The sequence below is a fragment of the Pseudopipra pipra genome, chromosome 1 (genome assembly GCF_036250125.1).
Source record: "Pseudopipra pipra isolate bDixPip1 chromosome 1, bDixPip1.hap1, whole genome shotgun sequence".
In the NCBI taxonomy this organism is placed as follows: domain Eukaryota; kingdom Metazoa; phylum Chordata; class Aves; order Passeriformes; family Pipridae; genus Pseudopipra; species Pseudopipra pipra.
The window spans coordinates 77,617,841-77,636,469 of NC_087549.1; the positions used below are offsets into that span (position 1 = coordinate 77,617,841).

At 37.3% G+C, this 18,629-nt stretch overlaps 1 protein-coding gene across 13 annotated transcripts in view; it reads right to left on the reverse strand.

Moving 5' to 3' along the window:
• The window catches only part of CDH18 (cadherin 18), a 501,066-nt gene that overhangs the window by 44,514 nt on the left and 437,923 nt on the right, over positions 1-18,629 (reverse strand). For 12 of the 13 annotated variants that reach the window (XM_064662041.1, XM_064661985.1, XM_064661995.1 and 9 more), the window contains 2 exons: positions 16,027-16,280; positions 324-460 (listed from right to left, as the gene is read on the reverse strand). In XM_064662041.1, coding sequence (XP_064518111.1) covers positions 324-460; positions 16,027-16,280 — 391 coding nt within the window. The remainder of the gene's footprint in view (positions 1-323; positions 461-16,026; positions 16,281-18,629) is intronic. The other variant, XR_010432152.1, reaches the window with a different exon arrangement.

Below are 18,629 nucleotides of genomic sequence, written 5' to 3' on the forward strand. Positions count from 1 at the left end.
AACCAGAGAAGTTGCTGATTTTAGGACACAATATGCTTGAAACTGTTCCTAGGTAAACTGGCTGCCTTCTGTTACATACAGAAAAACATGGTAAATTTACACAGGTGGAATCACATAGGTGTGTGGCATTTTGTTTTCTTGTTCTGTGGATTTAGGGTATTCACACACACACAGAGAAAACTCTCCTTTATCCAGACTGGCTAAAAACCCAATGGCGTTAAAAAGAACATAACATCTCAAGATGGTGTTTCTTAAAATCTGAAAATTATTATTTTCCTTTCTAAGTTTTATGTTTAATACTATGTGCCAAATATATTATTTACCTATCTCAGAAGCAGCCACTGTGATGTTGTACCAAGGTGTCTCCTCTCTGTCAAAGATCTTGGCAGTCTTAATGGTCCCAGTACTAGCATCAATGGTGAAATACCTATCTTCTTCTGTGTTATGATCAATGAAATATCTATGAAGAAATATAACAATAAATATATACTTATTGTAGTATATATAAACCAAAGCAACAGAAAGCTACATAAGAATATAACTTTCAAGCTTTAAAATCAAAGACATTTTTAAAAACACCCTAAGAAAAAAAATCTATATTACGGAAAAACCCAGTGTAGCACCATATTCCATTTTTTTCATAATGTTTCATTTCTTTTGATACACAACAAGGCTTCCACTGTGAGTCACAAGGATATAAATTGCTAACAGGTGGTATTTTACACAGCAGTATACAATCCTGTCAAAGGTAAGAGACACATGTATTTTGACTAAAAATTGTGAAATGGAAAAGCAGAAAAGAAAGCAGAGAGATATTAAGATATTATTTTTCTGTTTATTTGCTTGTCACTGCAAGCCACTGTGCTCAGCGCTGGTACCTGTTTTGAAGTACGTCTCTCTGACATGAAGTTGATGACATGATGACACAAGCCATTTTGAGCATAACCATTACAGAGATTAATGTCAGAAATGGCTGGTTCCCAGAGCTGCAATTGACACTACCATAGAAGCAGAGCTAAGCATCCCTGCTTTACAGCCTTGGATTCTGAGCACTTTGCCTGGCAGAGAAAGTAAAAACCTTGAAGTGGATAATGGAAGCAGAGGGAAAGAACACAAAAGAAAAGGTTGACATTTTTTCTCAAAGTCAGAATCATTTACAATGGCTTTTAACAAATGAAGCAATTACAAGACCCTATCAAGCCTTCTTCACTACCTCCAAAAATAAAAAATAAGGAAATAGATTATTTTATATACCATAATTATTTTTCCTTGTAATTTGTCAGCCCTGCTTTTATTCTGTGAAGTTTTTAACATATGGAAGGTATATAAAGGTCAAAATGATTTATTTTCCCCATCCAATTGCACTTATTTTACATCAACAGAAGTGTAATTGTCAGCTTATAAAAAGAGGGTGCACATAAAAGCTGACAAGCTCAAAAAAATTAAAAATAACTTCAGTTTTATTTTTCTCACAATGTACTTATTTATACTATTTGTGGAAAGGAAAAGTAAACAAACATTTAATTGAATGCTATACTAAAGTGAGAGATGATGTGAAAAAGCAAAAGAAAGAAAACACTTAAAGAAGGAAGCAGCAATTTGAGTCACCTTAACTTGTCAAAAGATCAGACACTCACTGGAAAAGCCAGCTAGGACTTGATGACTTAGGTTAGATCTTCCTTACTGGAGAGAATCTGAACCCACCTCTCCCATCTGGAAGCAGTGTTTTACATCTGCCTTAAAATGTACTATTTTGCCTATTGGTACTCCAGAATACTTTTCATGCTTCCAGTATTTTTCGCAATTAAAGAACTAAGTCACTAGATTTCAGTCACTAGAAATCAAAGCAGCCAAAGTTAGGCTTCTTGCCTGTTCTCCATCTTGCCTTTTGACATTATGATGAGTGAACACCCTCCCATGTGACTTTAGGAGTTGTTTAAGAGACAACAGACCTCAGTTCCTACCCTATTTCTCTGGAATAAGGATTTAACTTGCTGTCTCCCATCTGAGCTAAGTCAGAACCTATTGTGCAGTTCATTAATTACCAACTTCTGAGAATACCTCATTCTAAAATACACCAGAATTACTCAATAAAGACACTTTGAACATGCAAGATGGCAGCTGAAGTCGCTTTAAACAAGTGACAGACTCAAACTGTCTCCTTATGAAAGTGGACTGGCAAAATCTTGATTATGTAGGAGACGGGGCAATTTTTAAGAGTTTAAGTCAGGAATTTATTTTTTTTTCAGAGGACATTATTTAATCAGAGTATCCCTAACTGGATGAGAGAAAACAAAAGCAAGTGATGTTGCCAGAAAAAGAACAAAAAAATGCTGAATTTATAATTGCTGGATCACAGTGGCCATTGCAGACACACTTCTTCAACTTGGTATGCTTCTCTGCGCTCAGTAAACTCAGGAGAGGAATTAAAAGCAAACTCTTGATGAACATTCATTGGTCACTGATGATGATTTGCTGGATGGTGCAGATATCCAAACAAATTAATGTTGTTTTGAGGAATATTGGAATCCTCTGAGGACACATCACAAAAGAAAAAAAAACAACAACCCAAAGATCCAAAAAAAACCCCATTCAAAAAAGAACCACACGACTATCCTCTTGGCTTTATTCATTTAATGTGACACTATTCATCCAGGCTATCATCCAGATTTGTTTTTCAATTTCAAAACAACTGATTTTTCTAGTGTTTCTGCAGGTCTCCATCTTCCATTGAGCACAGATTTGCAGGTTCTCCAATTGTTTATTTGTCATAGAAATGTTTTGAAAGACTGCCAGTCTCACTGAAGAAATTCTATCTACCATGTGCACAGTTAGAATTACCTTTTACTATTTACAAAAATTCTGAAGACAGTGGAATCAACCTCTAAAAATCCATAAGGCTGGCATATTTGTCACAGAGTTGGGTTGATATTTGAAATTTGTATGAAAGATACATGCTTCAAGTGCAGAAATGCCCCCATGCCTTACATGTTATGCTTGGCAGTGTAGGAAAACTGAGCTACGACAAATAGTTGGAACGTTTTGATTATACTACTAGTAGTAGTATAATAGTAATGCAGAAATTATGAACATTTGGTTGTGTTGGGCAAGATACATACACAGATACGCAAACATCTCTTACATGATGAACTAGAAAACTAATAAAGTGTAGAAAGTATAATTGTCCCTCAGTTTTCTTGGAGACCTTTTACTGGTAAAGCTTACAATCAGTTATGCAATGATAAAATGTAATTACTTCTATCCTACTATATCTTTGTTTTTCCTGACTCTAGAAGTCTCCTGATAATTAAGAGAATTATTTGCTAAAAAAAAATAAATAAAATATGCTCTCCTGACCAGTTCTTATGGAATATGTACTGCAAATCCAAAACAAGTTACAAGAGTCTTGTCCCTGAAAATATTTATTACTCTGGACATTGTTTGCTCATTACCAACATCAGGCACAGTGACTATTCTGTGAGTCACTATTGTGCTGACCACAGAATGATAAAAATAGGACTATGTATTATTTGTAGACAGTAGCTTAAAAATAAACAGAATTTCAAATTGGGCTTCAATGAGAAAAAAATAAAACAGTAAGAATACCCAGCTGCTTTATTGTGTATGTGACTTATAACAAAACATTACATCTGCCTCTGAGTACAGAAATAAAAATGAAAAAAATCTGTCCCAAATATGAAGCTTGTGTACAAAAACTGAAGTTTGTTTTTCTTATGAATTGTGATTACCTAACAGTTCATTTTCAGAAACATATAGTAAAAGACAGCCTTATTTTTTTTCAAATATGAACACCTTTTTCTAAAACAGTTACTTAAGTTTTCCAAAGAAGCTCAAATCTCTCTTTTTAAAGATCTCCAATTGCATGAAGAATTTCAATTGTATTTTCTGTGCCATTAATGGAAATAAAGTGGTCCTGAGGTAACTTATTGTACTAGCACTTTTACTTCCAAAGATACCAGAATAATGAAAAATGTTTCTAATTTCTCCACAATAGCACTTCCTCTCCATGTGCTGACTTTTGCATACAATTACAGACATGCTGAAATATTCACAGCTTGACAAATTTTTCTTGATCAATTAATAAATAAGAGAGCGGTACTTTCTTTTGCTTTCCCATTATTATAACATTCAGTTCTCTTCCACTACTCCAGATTCTTCCTTAAAATTGCATTGTGTATCATTTAAAGCAGCTATTTGCACTTCTGTGGTTTACAATCTTCATGAACATCTCAGTAAAACAAGTTACAGAAAATATTCCCACACAGCAGAAAAACTCGGAATGCTAGTTCTGCTCCCAAGTGATTTAAAAATATTTTGTACAAGAAACACTTTTGGTAGAGTATCTCATTTTTGTCATGTTAGAGGACATTTAGAACAAGTTTAACTGTATTTACAAAGTGCTGAAAAATTTAGGCCCTTATAAATACTAGCAACTGATTTATCTATATGTTGAGAATAGATACCAGATATATCCATAAATGTTGCACATTGTGGAGCTAATGATGCTTTACTTAGGCTTCTGAATTTACTTCATCTGGTTAAAAAAATTACTTTCATGTAGATAATAGTGGCAACAGAAATAGTTATTTTCTTCCCCTCCTACCTTTCCCTCCACATCTACTGAGCTGCTTTCCAATGCTTTTTCTAGATCACAAAAAGATATAGTGTAAGTTTTTAATTTCAAAGTGTTATTTCAAATGTGATTTTTCACCCTAATACAGCTGACTGTTTCTGCTTATTTAGAACACATTAATTCAAAAATTAATTTACAATATCCATTTGAAATATTTGTTTATAGACATTTACTCATGACAATGCTGTGTGAGCATACATTTAACCACTAACCATTAAATCAGAACATCTAAGTTGCATGACACATGTTAATAAAGAGACTTAATAACAAGACATGCCTAGATAAACAGCGCTCCATAAACTGCTTACGTTCAAACCAGCAAGAGAAACCAATCTGAAAGAAAATACATTTAAAAGGATCATGAATACAGAAAACCTATTAGTCACACTTTGAACATAATCTGAAGGAAATTAAATACTAAAACTGAATCCTGCTAGCACTGGGAAAGGCAACACATGCCACCTTTTTGATAGGAAGTGTCAGTGAACAGAAGGGCGTTCCCAGCTTCCATCCATGTCCTTATTTCCTCTTCTGACCAAGGAAAGCCTCTGGCTTCTCTGACATCATTCCTCACTTCCAGTCCTTTAGTGAAGCAGTGGTTCAGTGGTGACAGATATTCCCCACATTTTTACTGAAAACTAAAAGCTTTTGCGACAATTAGAAAATAAAGAGTAATATATATGCAAGATGGCCTTTGGGCAGAAGGTCACTCTAGAACATATAAATCTGCTTTCAGTATTAAAGCAGTTAGACTCTAATAATACAAAGACTGCTTAAAAATAGAGAAAATTTTAAAACGTGCTAAAGTAGTTTGGGAATATTAATGATTTCCAAACCTTTCAAGAGGACTTCTAAGCTAAAACCCATAAGTATTTTCAGAATCTCTCTCCCTAAATTATTCAGTCTTAATATTAACATCAGTTTATCACTGAATAGAGAACTGGCATAGGCTGTTACTATTCCAGTATGTCTCCTTCTAGTTACTGTGTTTTAAGGAAGAACCTTGAGTTTAAATTTTTGTAATAGTTTTTGAGCTTTTAACTTGTCTCTTTTTCTTTCTCTAATCAAATCTTTATCTTTTCATTATGTTATTTTTCATTGATTATCCTATTTATCAACTGCAAACCCAAACTCTTTTACATATTTCTACCCTGGCTACAAACCTGATACTGCTCACAAACTTCCAAAGGCACATTTCAGCCAGATGTAGATTCACAGTATTTCTTTGGGTTTTTGTTTTGAGACATAAGCAAATAAACAGTTCTCTAATATCAAGTGAAACTGGCTACAAAGAAGCACTTAAAAAAAGCCTATAGGAACAAGACAAAATGCTTGTCCAACCGATTATGCCTTCTAAAGACTTATCAATTAGAAATCAAATGCATTATAAGGAAACCTAAGCAGTTAAAGATTTAAGCAAAAAACTTTCTCAGAAACAGATAGTCAGACTCAAAGTACAGAAATTTTTATTTTCCTTTCTAATATATTTTAGAAAAAGAAGAGTAAGCAATAACTGCATAGGGTGAGAAGAGGAGATATAACAGGACAAAGAGCAAGAGAATTCATCAGCTGCAACTCTCTGTGTTTGGCCAGCTGGAGAACGAGAAGAGATGGCCCATGCTGGGACATAACTCAAGTGTGTGCCTTTTATCTTCTCTCTGCCTCCTGACAGCAGCACTCACAAGCCTAGGAACCAGTGGCATACCCTTGAAGCCAAATGAGGTGGTGGAGAGACATTCTGCTTCCATGACTGTCTTGCACTACACTACCTCCCTTCTAGGGCCAATCTATTTCCCCATAGTTCAAACAAACTTTGCCAGGAGAGAGAAGCAATTATGAAGTGTGAGTCAGAAGTCACATACCAATACAGCCAGGTATCCAATTTCCTTGCTACAGTGCCTGGTAGATAAAGGAGACATTTGATGTTCCAGAGGTCCTCGGCAGAAGACTGCTACTGAGAACTACAGCCTTCAACTGTGCTTTCCAGTTGTGAAAAGTAAATACATTTGGAGATAGTTTGGAGAAGGTAATCTCTGTGTTTACCATTCCTTTGCTTTCTTTTCAGACAGGCTTAGCATAACTTTGAGAAAAATACCATTCCTCTCAGAGCATTTGAAGGAAGTTGATTTGATATGCTGTTCCCACTGTGTTATCTCTGGTACTGGCTGCCAGCTGACATCCATCAGCTGATCAGAAGTACCTTTTGTCTCCCACGGAGGACTCCTGGCTCACCTCTCGTACTGAAATCTCAGTTCAGCAGAAGTGGCAGCTTTCCATCTCCTTGTCCTGGAGATGTGAGTTGGCAGATCCCAGAAGACACAGGGGAGTTGCAAGCAGGGAACCACTGCCTCCTAGAAACTCCTCTGAAAGGCAGCCATTGCTGGTTTGCATTTTAGGCTGAAGTTGGCTTCCTGCTCCAGTTCTTATTCCTATCCCCTATGCACTGCTATCACACTGCTCACCTTGGACATGGGAAATTGGGAACACTGTTCGTTTGAAGGAAAACACATTCATCATTTCTAGCTGACAGTTTCTGTCTGCATGTATTAACCACTGATCATTTTTCTAGCTAATTCTCACAGTAAATATAGGCTAAGAACAGGCCACATCCTCAGAAGCAAAATTCAGAATTCAAAGCAAGGTATTTTCCTTACTTTATTAATTTCTTCAGAGGATTATGATTGTCCAAATACGCTTCACCTACCAGCTTAAGAATCATATTCTACTTACATATTATCTTTTTTTCCTCTACATATTATTGATTGACCCAAATAAACCCAAGACAGATAGATTTATGCCTATTTATTGGATTTGAATGACCCTATCAGAAGACCATACTACAGAGATGTTCACACATGAACATGACTCTAAAACCATAAAAGAATATTAAACACTGGAGGCATTCTGAAGTCAGTGGATATTACAGAAATATAAAGATGATGTTCTGGCATGAAAAATCAGTCTTTCAGAGTCACCATAAAAAGATGCTCTGTCAGTGTTTTCTCTCTCAGTTCTAAGGGAGGAATAGAGATGGTTCTGGTTGATGTGAGATTTTGACCATCATCCCAAGCTGGATGCTTTCTAGTCAGAAGAGCCATCAGAGCATCTTACCAGTTCCTGGACAAAAAGATTGACATTTTTGTTAGTGGGAGGTCTAGGGCATATAGTTTGACAAGAATGAAGAATAATTTGAGGCCTCAAGGAATAAAACAGCAACAGACTTCTCACCTCAACACTTTAAAGAAAGTTTTTAAAATGTTTCCTCCCTGTGAAGACAGATGAAGAGCTAGAGAATAAATTGAAGAAAAATTCCCCTCTCTGTCCAGCCATTCAAAATAGGGTGTTCTTTTTCTGTCTTGATTTACTGACAACCTTAGAGAATATTTTTGAGAAACAGAGAAAGCAAATGAAGGAAGTGAGATGGAGGAGAAAGACACCATTTCTCTCTGATTACTTTCTCTCTGAGTTACATTTCTCTCTGCACTTACTGTGCAGGCTGCCCTAAGTACAGCTAACAAAGAATCATGGATCACATAATCATAGCCTGGGCTGGAATGGACGGGACCTTTAACATCATGTTCTTCCAACCCTACATGTGGAGGGACACCTTTCACTAGACCAGATTGCTCAGAGCCCCATCTGACCTGACCCTAAATATTTCCAGGGATGTGGTATCCACTACTTCTCTGGGCAATGTCTTCCAGTGTCTCAGCACCCTCATAGCAAAGAATTTTTTTCCTAATATCTAACCAAAACCTACTCTTTTTCAGTTTGAAGCCATTTCCCCTTATCCTGTCATGCTCTTGTAAATAACCTCTCTCAATTTTTCTTGTAGGCTCCCTTCAGGTACTGGAAAGCTGCAATTAGGTCACCCAAAGCCTTCTCTTTTCCAGGCTGAAGCAACCTAATTCTCTCAGCCTTTCCTCACAACATCCCTCTTATCAGCTTGGTATCTCTCCTCTGGACTTGCTCCAACAGGTTGATATTCAGCCCCAGGGTTGGATGCAGCACTCCAGCAGGGTCTTACCAGAGCAGAGTAGAGGGGCAGAATCACCTCCCTCAGACTGCTGATCACACTGCTTTGGATGCAGCCCAGGACACAATTGGCTTTCGAGGCTGCGAATGCACATTGCTGGGTCATGTTCAGCTTCTCATTTCCCAGCACCCCAAAGTCCCTCTCAGCAGAGCTGCTCTCAATCTCTACATCCCCCGTCTTCACCTGTGTATTGACTCTGAGGATTGCCCCAAGCCATGCGCAGCACCCTGCATTGGTCTTATTAACCCTCATTAGATTCCCATGGTCCCACTTCTCAAGCTTGTCCAGGTCCCTCTGTATGGCATTCCGTCCTTCAGGTGTCATCTGCAAATTTGCTGAGGGTGCACTCTATCCCTTCACCTATGTCATTAATGAAGATATTAAATAACATTGGTCCCAGTAGAGATCCCTGAGGGACACCACTTGTCGCTGATGTCCATCAGGACTCTGAGCTATTGTCCACTACCCTCTGGACGTGACTGTCCAATCACTTTCTTATCCATCTAACAACTCATTCATCGAATCCTTCTCTTTTCAATTTAGAGAAAAGGGTGTTATGGGAGACTGAGTGAAAGGCTTTACGGAAGTCCAGATAACTGACATCTGTAACCCTTCCCTTGTCCAGTGATGTAATCACTCCATCAAGGCCACTAGGTTGGTCAGGCAGGACTTGTTCTTGGTGAAGCCATGCTGGTGGTGCACAGGATAGCAGAAAACAAACTGATCTTATTTCACTCCTGTGACATCCAAAGAGCAAGTAAGACAAATTAATACAACTAAACAAAGACACTTTTATATTTTGCAGAAGAGGATCAATCTTATCCTCTCTTCCTACTGACAGTATGGCTGAGTGGCATAGAAACTGATCTCAGAGTACAGGGGGAAAAAAATATTTTAAAATAAAATTTTAATTTTCCACCCCTCCCTTGATCCACTCATGCAGTTCTCTCCTGCACCTCTCTTCATGTAATATGATGATATCTTTCAAAATAGATTTGCATGACTGAGTTTGAATTGCAAGTTCAAGTCTTATTCTACCTCTAGTAAATATAAACTTTACATCAGAAAAACAGTCTGAAACCCAAATCTTCCACAACACTTTATGTCTTTAAGGCTTTAGAAATAATAATAGGAATACCTGAAACACCCTGTGTGTGTCCTTTACTCTATATAAGCATGCCTCTATAAATACCATTTCCTGAAAATTAAGATTACTTTCTAAAGGCTGACGACAGAAAGTATTCAACTTCAGATGGACATCTTTTATGGACAATGCAGCAAAAGTTAAAATAAGTTTCTCTGCTTTCTGATGCAGGAATTGAAGAAAATTGAAGAAAATTGAAGAAAAATTCCTATACCGCATTAATTGTTGTAATCATATGTACCTGTAATTTATTAATTTTTCAGTATTCTTTTTGAAAGAAAGAGAAGACTGTCAATTTAAATCAAAGTAGGGCAAGGGAACTATGTATTTATTAGAGCTTCAAGATACCAGGTGTGGTGTTGGGAAGCAAATTTTCATACTCATTAGTATACATATGTATTATAACCATTACCATACATCATCCATTATAAGGCAATACCATGTGACACTTTAAAAAGTGAGAAGCCAGAATCAGGGCTGAGACTGTACTTGCATTCTTCCTCAACTCAGCAAAAAATTAACATTCAAATTTTAGCACCAAAAAAAAAAAAAATTAATTTTAGCACAAAAATTAAAAAAAAAAACCTTCAAACCCAAATCAAAGAAAACCAAAACAATAGCTTTTTCTGACTTCTCTTTCCTATAGCTAATCAACTCTTGTGAATAAAATTCATTATAGTAAGATATATGTTACAGCCTAACTAGATTCCAACACAAAATTTACTTGAATTCCAATGTAATAATGTAATGCATCAATCTTCCAAGGACCCAACAAAATACAGTGGCTTGATTTTTAACCGAGCCATTGTAGAAATTCTGAAAAGGGAAGATGCTTTTATCAGTTGACCCTACTGTCACAGGCAGAGTGCTGATCAGTAGCCTTAGCCCATTCATCAGATATTTTCTGTTAAATACTGGGAAGAGAACATTTCTTCCCAGAAATGCAAACAACATAAGTTAAACATAATAATTGTGAGTAAAAAATGACCAGAGGGGACAGAGGTCCTGTCATTAGTACTCAAAACAGTACCTCTGTTTGCCTCCTGTACTGCTGCATGACAAAAATTGCACAGCAGCAGCCAAAGGAATGATGTTACAGTACTTCTATAACAGCATGTCTTATTTCTCAAACACTACCCTTTCCAGGGTACAATGTTAATAAAGATTTTCAGCTCCTCATAGTACAATATCAAACTGAGATCAAGTTTAATATGAGGGAACTGGTCTACGTCACAGAGGTATTTTCACTATTATATCAGAGTTTCAGAAAGTATCGTGATCTTAGAACTACGCCTTTTCTCTTTTCTGAATGACTAACTTAGAGGTGGTTTGGGGAATAGTTGCAACATTACGTTTCTGAAAATCGTTCCACTGAAAACAGACTAGATGCAGTTGGAAAGCTTCAAGAATCACTTGGAGTATGCACTGTGGCTGGACAGACTCACCACCCAAGAATCACCTACAGGAGGATGGCAGGGTTTCAATAGGCACTGCTGCAGCCCTGAGGCAGTACTAGCAGCCTAGGGCTACCCTCAATGCACGTAAGTGACTTGTTAATTAAAAGCTGTTTCACCCATAATCTCCGTGCAAGTTTCTGTATATGGTTTCAGGAAGAAAAAAGATCATTTCAAAATAGGTATGGAGGGATTTAAAAAGAATAATAGATTAAAATAAAATGATAACTAGGGCATTTAATAGTAATATTTTATGGGAAATTTTCAAGACCCACTTGCACATCAGATATTACTATAAAACATTACTTAACCCTGACCTTTTCAAAAAACAAAAGATATGGGTGTGGAAGCAGAATACTTGACAAAATGCAATGAAAGGGGATTAGTTTCTCATAAATGTTCCAACAAGGTAGCAATACCTGTGAATGAACAATGTTTTCTGTTGATTTAGAAAACAATTTAATTAAATAGCTGATTTTCAAACTAATTAAAAAATCTTTAAAATTATTACATTATAAAGTTTTAATATATTTCTTTATTATGATTTCTATTATTAAGCTTGCTTTCTGTATTTCAATGGAATAATAATCTCTTATTCCAAAACATAACATTTTAATAAATTTCCCTGAAAATGCATTTCTATCTATTTAAAGAAAAAAAAATCAATGTAAAAAGAAAAGTCCTTTAAAAAAGTACAAATTGCCAATCAGATAAATACTGAATAAAAAACCCCAAACAAACAAGCCAAAAAAACCAAACCAAAACAAAAAACCAAAACACAAACACCTCTATTAATCATCTTTGTTATTACAGAGGGGTTTTTGCTGAGCTTTAAAAATTAAAACACCAGTACAAGCACTGGCACAAAGTCAGTGCCCTCTGAAGACTGCTCAGCTCAGGAACAAGATGAAATCAAAATCATTTTGATGAAATTGCAGGGAGGAAATAAGGAAAAAACCCACTTTGTCTCCCTCTTCACTGATAACAATAGAGGTTGCTATTCATTTTTTGGGTTTAGTTTGAATAACCTCTTGAAAAAGATTTCTCTTCAGCAAAGTTAATTACTTTAACTACTCCTCCAATCATCATTCTGTATATAAGAATTGTTCCTGCCATCAAAATAAACTGTTAATTAATTGGGCAGTGAAAAAATCACAGCACTGTATCTCTTTTAGCAGCTGAACAGCAAAGTGATACGATTGCAACTGTGTGTGCTTAATGCTGCATCAGTCACACACACAGCAACAAGTGTCCTCCTAAAGTGGAAAGGATGCACAAGTGAATTAGGAAAGACTGATAAGCAAATCATTGCTCTGTATCTTGTCCTATAGCTTCACAGCATTGGAGATGTATCTGAGCCATTTGGCTGAGGAAGCTCTATTCTGTTACTCCCCTGCTGTACACAGATCAGCAGTACAAGTCCTATCTGCACTTATCTTCCCTGAAGAATGTGATCTCTGCTTTCTAAGAAAGTTGCATTGAATTTTCCTGGTTTTGTTTTTCTAATTACTGTTTTTATTTTCAATGACCTATGAATTGTTTGGAAATTAAGGAGAGATGTGACCTTGTCATCCTCTGACTGTCTTTCAGACTCATCGGGGTTTCGGACAAACATTGGAGATATTTCTTGCAAACCATCACAGAAGGACATAAGTGCACTGTGTGGATGCTTCTGAGACATGCAGCTTCCTCCAAGTTGCTCCTTTCCTCATGGCTATGAGTGGAGCAAGACCCTGCCTCCACGAAGAGCAGCAGCTCAGCCTGTACAGTCTGTCCTGCTTGTCAAGTCATGCACCACTTCCAACCCATAGTTTCCCCAGATGCAGCCAAATCTTGAAGCAATACAAAACCCTTCTGCACCGTGTCAGTGTTTGTGTGAAGTTAAGGGAAAGTGGATTAAAGTTGCCTGTTCCCAGACCAATCTTCCTCCTCCTGCAGGAGAAAGCTCAAGGAAAACTTGAGGGCACACCAATCTGGTGTCTTTTTAGAGTCCCATGAACCAGTGTGTTAATTCAGGCCTTAGAGAATCAGCATCTTCATAAAAAGCTCACATTCTTACAAATGACATTCACTATCAGTTCCACCAAGATGGATAAAGCGTGGCTAGAGAGTGGACCCGGTCACAATGTGTGAAGGATATCACAATGTCAAGGATATCTGAGCTGCTGCTGTTCTTGCCAAACCCCAACAACATGTAACTGAAGGCTGGCTTCTTTCAGAACTTCGTGATTTGGTATGTTTTGCTAGCACTATATTTTTTTCCCTTATTAAAACAGAGAAGGATGGAAGGAAAAATGCAAAAATAAATGCCAATGGAGGGGAAAATAGGATAGACAAAGATAAGAACATTTTTGCCCCTCAATTATATGAATATTATGGATACAATATTCTGTTCTCAATCACTGGTTACAAATTCATGTTTGGAAAAAAAGAGGCACACACAAAAAGTAAAATATTTGCAAATATTTTTCCTTCTGACCCCTCTACCTCGAAATTACTGCCTGTTTCACTCAGAAAATCTACTTCTGGCCTTCCCAGGCTTTGTACAAACTGCTGCTGCTTCCCTTTTATCACAGTTGTCTTACTTCTTTCTAGACAAAATGCTTCTGGGCCACAGTTGAATTATGGAGGAACTAGTCAAACCTGCGCTTGCCCTTCCTACTCCAAGCTACCATGATGGCTAACCTCTCTGACTGTGCTGGTTGCTTCAGAATTATAGTATTAAAGCTACAGGCACTTGGTAGTTATTTTTAGAAAAAAAATTTTTATTTATGATTTAGACACAAATACCATAGTGGCAATTTTTCAAAGGCAATAGTTTGCCACTAAGAAATTGCATATATTGATTCTCTGACACAAAACACTTTGAATCTTAGACTATTAGCACAAGAGAACCATAAAAACCTGATGTTTTCATTGTTCTGAAAAAATGGTTTCATCTTACCAAGACTGTTGCATGTACCCAGCAGATTTCAATTGTCAGGAGACTAAAAATGTCCAATTACCTTAGGAAAAACTGTTTTCCAAGTATATAATCATATGATTTCTACAAAGGCTATAGCATTATGTTATAAAAAGGAATAGCATAAAATATGTTTTCATGAAGATTATTTTTTGAATTTTAAATCTACTACCATCTTCAAGACATAAAATTCATGTATTGCTCCACAAAATTCTGGCACTGTATGCCAGTTTAGAAAATAACTCAGCCCACAAATGAAACCATTAAAAAATATGATTAGATCATGTTATAGATGAAAACACGTAACTGAAAACTTTAAATCAGTAACGTATTAAACCCCCAGTTCCTGATTGTTCAAAGTTAAATCAAAACATTCTTAAATTTAGAAGTCAAATTAGCATGTATGTATGCTTTCAGCACCAATGCATTTCGAGCTTGCTGTGTGGGTATTTCCAGCTTGATTTCAGTTTCTTAGTTCAAATCATGTTCTATTCCCAAGCCAGTTCTCTTATAATAAGTATTTTGGCCAGAGCATCAGCACAGAAATCTTTCTCTTTTTCTTTTTTTACCTTTTAATGAGAAAATTTACTTTGAGAATAAAAAAAATTTGACATACTTTCAAAATATTTCCTTCCTTGTTGTATTGGGTCTGGCTGAGATGGTTTTCATTTCTGCATAGTAGCCCTCACCGTGCTGTGCTTTGCATTGGCAGCTAGAAGGGTGTTGACAACACACCAGTGTTTTGGCTACTGCTGAGCACAGCATCAGCACTGTAACATTCCTTCCTCAATCGAGGGCAAGATCTTTGGAGAGGACTCAAGTAGGCCAGCTGACCCAAACTGACCAAGGGGATGTTCCATACCATATGGCATCAGCTAAGATATAAAAACTAAGGCAAGGAGCAGGAAGGGGGGCATTCATTGTCTCCAGCGGCTGCCTGCTGAGGAACCATTACACGCACTGAAGCCCTGCTTCTTGTAGGTGGCCGACCATCGCTGCTGATGTGAAGTAGAGAATAAACCATGTTATCTTCTGCTTTGCTCTTGCATGCGCAAGCTTTTGCTTTGCTTATGTTTTAATAAACTGCCTTATCCCAACCCACGAGTTGCTTTCCATCTTGCTCTCTTCCCTGTCCAGCTGGGAAGGGGAGTGGCACAGTGGCTGGGTTGGCACCTGGCAACCAGCCAAGGTCAACCCACCACACTAGTATATTACATATTCGTTTAACTTTCAAATGATGTACCTTATGCTGCAAGTGCTTGTTTCCCGGCACTTCTCTTTGCCCTAGACCTCGCAATTTGAGATGACATACCCCTAGCAACATCAGTGAGGTTCATTATTACATCTAATCTATTCTTTTGATACTCCGCTAAAGCTGAAGAATATTACAAAACAATGGGTTCGTCCTCAACCAAAACTTTGCAGAAATGATCCTGTTTGTCTCTGTCTTCCATAAGCACCGGGAACAACTACAGTGCAGCAAGTGTGCAGAGAGCCAAAGGGAAAAACAGTGCTATGATCCTTAACAGATTTGCAACTAGTGGCAAGATACTGACTGGCACTTCACACCTTTGCTCAGACAAATTACTAGATGGGAATTTTAGTGCAAACTGAAAGGTAGAAGATTACGTTATTAAACCCATACAGACTGATCATGGCACTGTTATGACCTGTATTCCCATTTATGTACTAAAATAAATAGTCTTCAGACATCCCAGATCTCATTAAACCTTTAGATTATGAAATTCGGTCTCATGTAATTTGGACTTACTATACCTCACTAAACTGTTTGCAGCATCAGGATCTTGTGCCGTTACTGTGCCAACAGGAGTCCCAATCTTTGCATTTTCATAAACTTCCATGACATAGGAAGGCATAGTGAAGAGCGGAGGTTCATCCACATCGCCAACGATGATCTTCAGCATTGTTACATCTTTGAAAGGTCCCAAGTGCGAAAAGCGGAAATCAAGGTGAGTATTTGCTCCTTCTATATTAAGAGTATATGATTTCTTTTTTTCATAGTTGAGAGGCTGTCAGCAGAAAAAAACCAAAGATTTGTCAGTGCTATTCTGTTTTTCAGTTTAGTCTGCTATCAGGTTAACCACATCTTTTCTGCTTAACTTAAACAACATTTTTTCGTGTTACTGGAAGGGGACAATATTCTTTGACATTCTCGCAGCCACTGCCATGCCTTCTAAGTAGAATGACTTACATGAAGCAGGATGGATTCAGTTTTTCTTTACAACAGAATATTGGACAAGGTACCAGTTTTAGAAATAACTCAAGATTCAGAATGAGCCTCAGATTCTTCTTCCATGATAATGCAACATTTCTGGATTTTATCACCCTTTGATTTTAATCAGTAAATTCTAAATCCAGAAAAAGGCAGAGACTGATATATCCTGAATTAAATTAACTTCGCATTTTTAATTAAATGTTTAATAGATAGTAACAGCGATACTAAAATTCTTTTGGCCATCTCTTAAATCCTCGACTGAAAAAAGCAACTTCTTGCAGGAAAACACTCAGTTACTATAAGAGACATGAACTGTTATGACCAGGTGACCCATCCAGTGGAGGTAAAGGCTGTGGATGTAGTCCATCTGGACTTCAGTAAAGCCTTTGATATTGTCTCCTACAGCATTTTCCTGGAGAAGCTGGCAGCCCATGACTTGAAAAGGTGCGCTCTTTGATAGGTTAAAAACTGGTTGGATGACCAGGGCCACAGAGTGGTGGTGAATGGTGCTACATCCACTTGGTGGCTGGTCATTAGTGGGGTTCCTCAATCAGACTTTTGCCCCTCTTTTTGCCAAGAATACGGGAATAATCCACTCAGATAATCAGAATACGCTGACATTTCAACCATAGCTAAAGCAGTTTTTTGCTTTCATTTGCTTTCTCTTCTTCCCATAACATCTTAATAATTAGCTGTAGCTATAAGGTGAGAGGCAGAATTGTCCCGTGTCTCTAGATATATAAATCATTTCTATATTTACTTAAAACATTAACTTTCCCCCAGAAATAAGGCAAAAAATTTATATTTTAGATGAAAAAAATGAGAATTTTTATGTTTCTTATTTTCCCAAAGAATAATGCCTTTCTATGACAATTATCCACGTAACTTCAGTATGAATTTATTGTATGTTATGATTTTCACACCAAATGTCAAATGACAGTTTGTAATCAAACCTTCATGGAAGGATTTTTAGACTGAAAAATGGCTCCACAGGTTTGTCAATAGGGAAAATAATAAAAGTACTGGATGTTTTGGGTCATCCAAGAATGAGATCAAAAAATATTACTTCCAAGACTCACAGCCATAGTGTGCCTGTTGAAAAGCCTACCTATAGGCTGAGAAATTTGATTTTTGCATCAGAACCTCAAGTAAGTGAGATTTTAAAAGGTTTGAGGAGGATTTCAGATTGTTAGACAAAATAACCTATTTATTTCTGCCTTTTCTGGTGTTCCTACTGTAAATTCTTCTAGAGAATACTAGAACACAAATCATTCTATTTCTCTGTTACAGAAGGTACTGGCATCTGATATACAAAACAAAACCAGTTCTGTTCTTAGTGGAGCTTATCTGTTTTGGGTTGTGAGCCACTGGATCATTAAAAGTATTATTTTATTATTGGGTTGGAACCAACCCGTGTGTTTGTGGGGCAGGGCACACGGAACTCACACGGAACTCACAGTAGCTGTCAGTCAAAAGGGCAGCCTGGGCAGAGTAGCTGTCAGTCAAAAAGGCAGCCTGGGAGCCCACCCACGCCACGACCCCTGCAAGTCCTAACCCAGCCTCTGACTGGCTGCACCACTCTCACTCTGATCTGGAGGCACAGAGTGGTCAGTGAGCTGGATGTCCTGCCTGGCAGGGGTGGCCACGGCGGCCAAACCACATAATTACAGCAGCATGTGGTTTCCATCTTGCCCTTTCTCTCTCAACCTGCCATTGCCATGTGGAGCAGGACTTCTGCAGGATTTTTCGGTGGTAGCTATTTTTCTCTAAATATCTTTTCATAATCTCCTTTCTCTCTCTTTCTTTACTGCTGTTTCTTCTCTTAATCTCTTTCTTTACTGTTTTCTTAATCTCTTTTGGGTAACTTAAAACCAGTAGGTTGGATTCTGCTAAGTTTTTGGGTTGACATGTGCTGGGTTGGTGCCTTGTGGAATGCTGTACCCCTTTTAAACCTTTGCCAAAATCCTTATTTTCTCCTAAAATTAAAAGCCTGTCCTGAGAAAACCTGTGGAGCATTTTTCTCTTTAGGCTATCTCAAGGTATTAAGAACCAAAGGCTCTGTAAAAATTTAGTGGGTGAACTCTTAGATTCTCAAATATAAAAGTAATACTCTTGGTTAAGCTTGTGGCTTCAGCACGTGGGT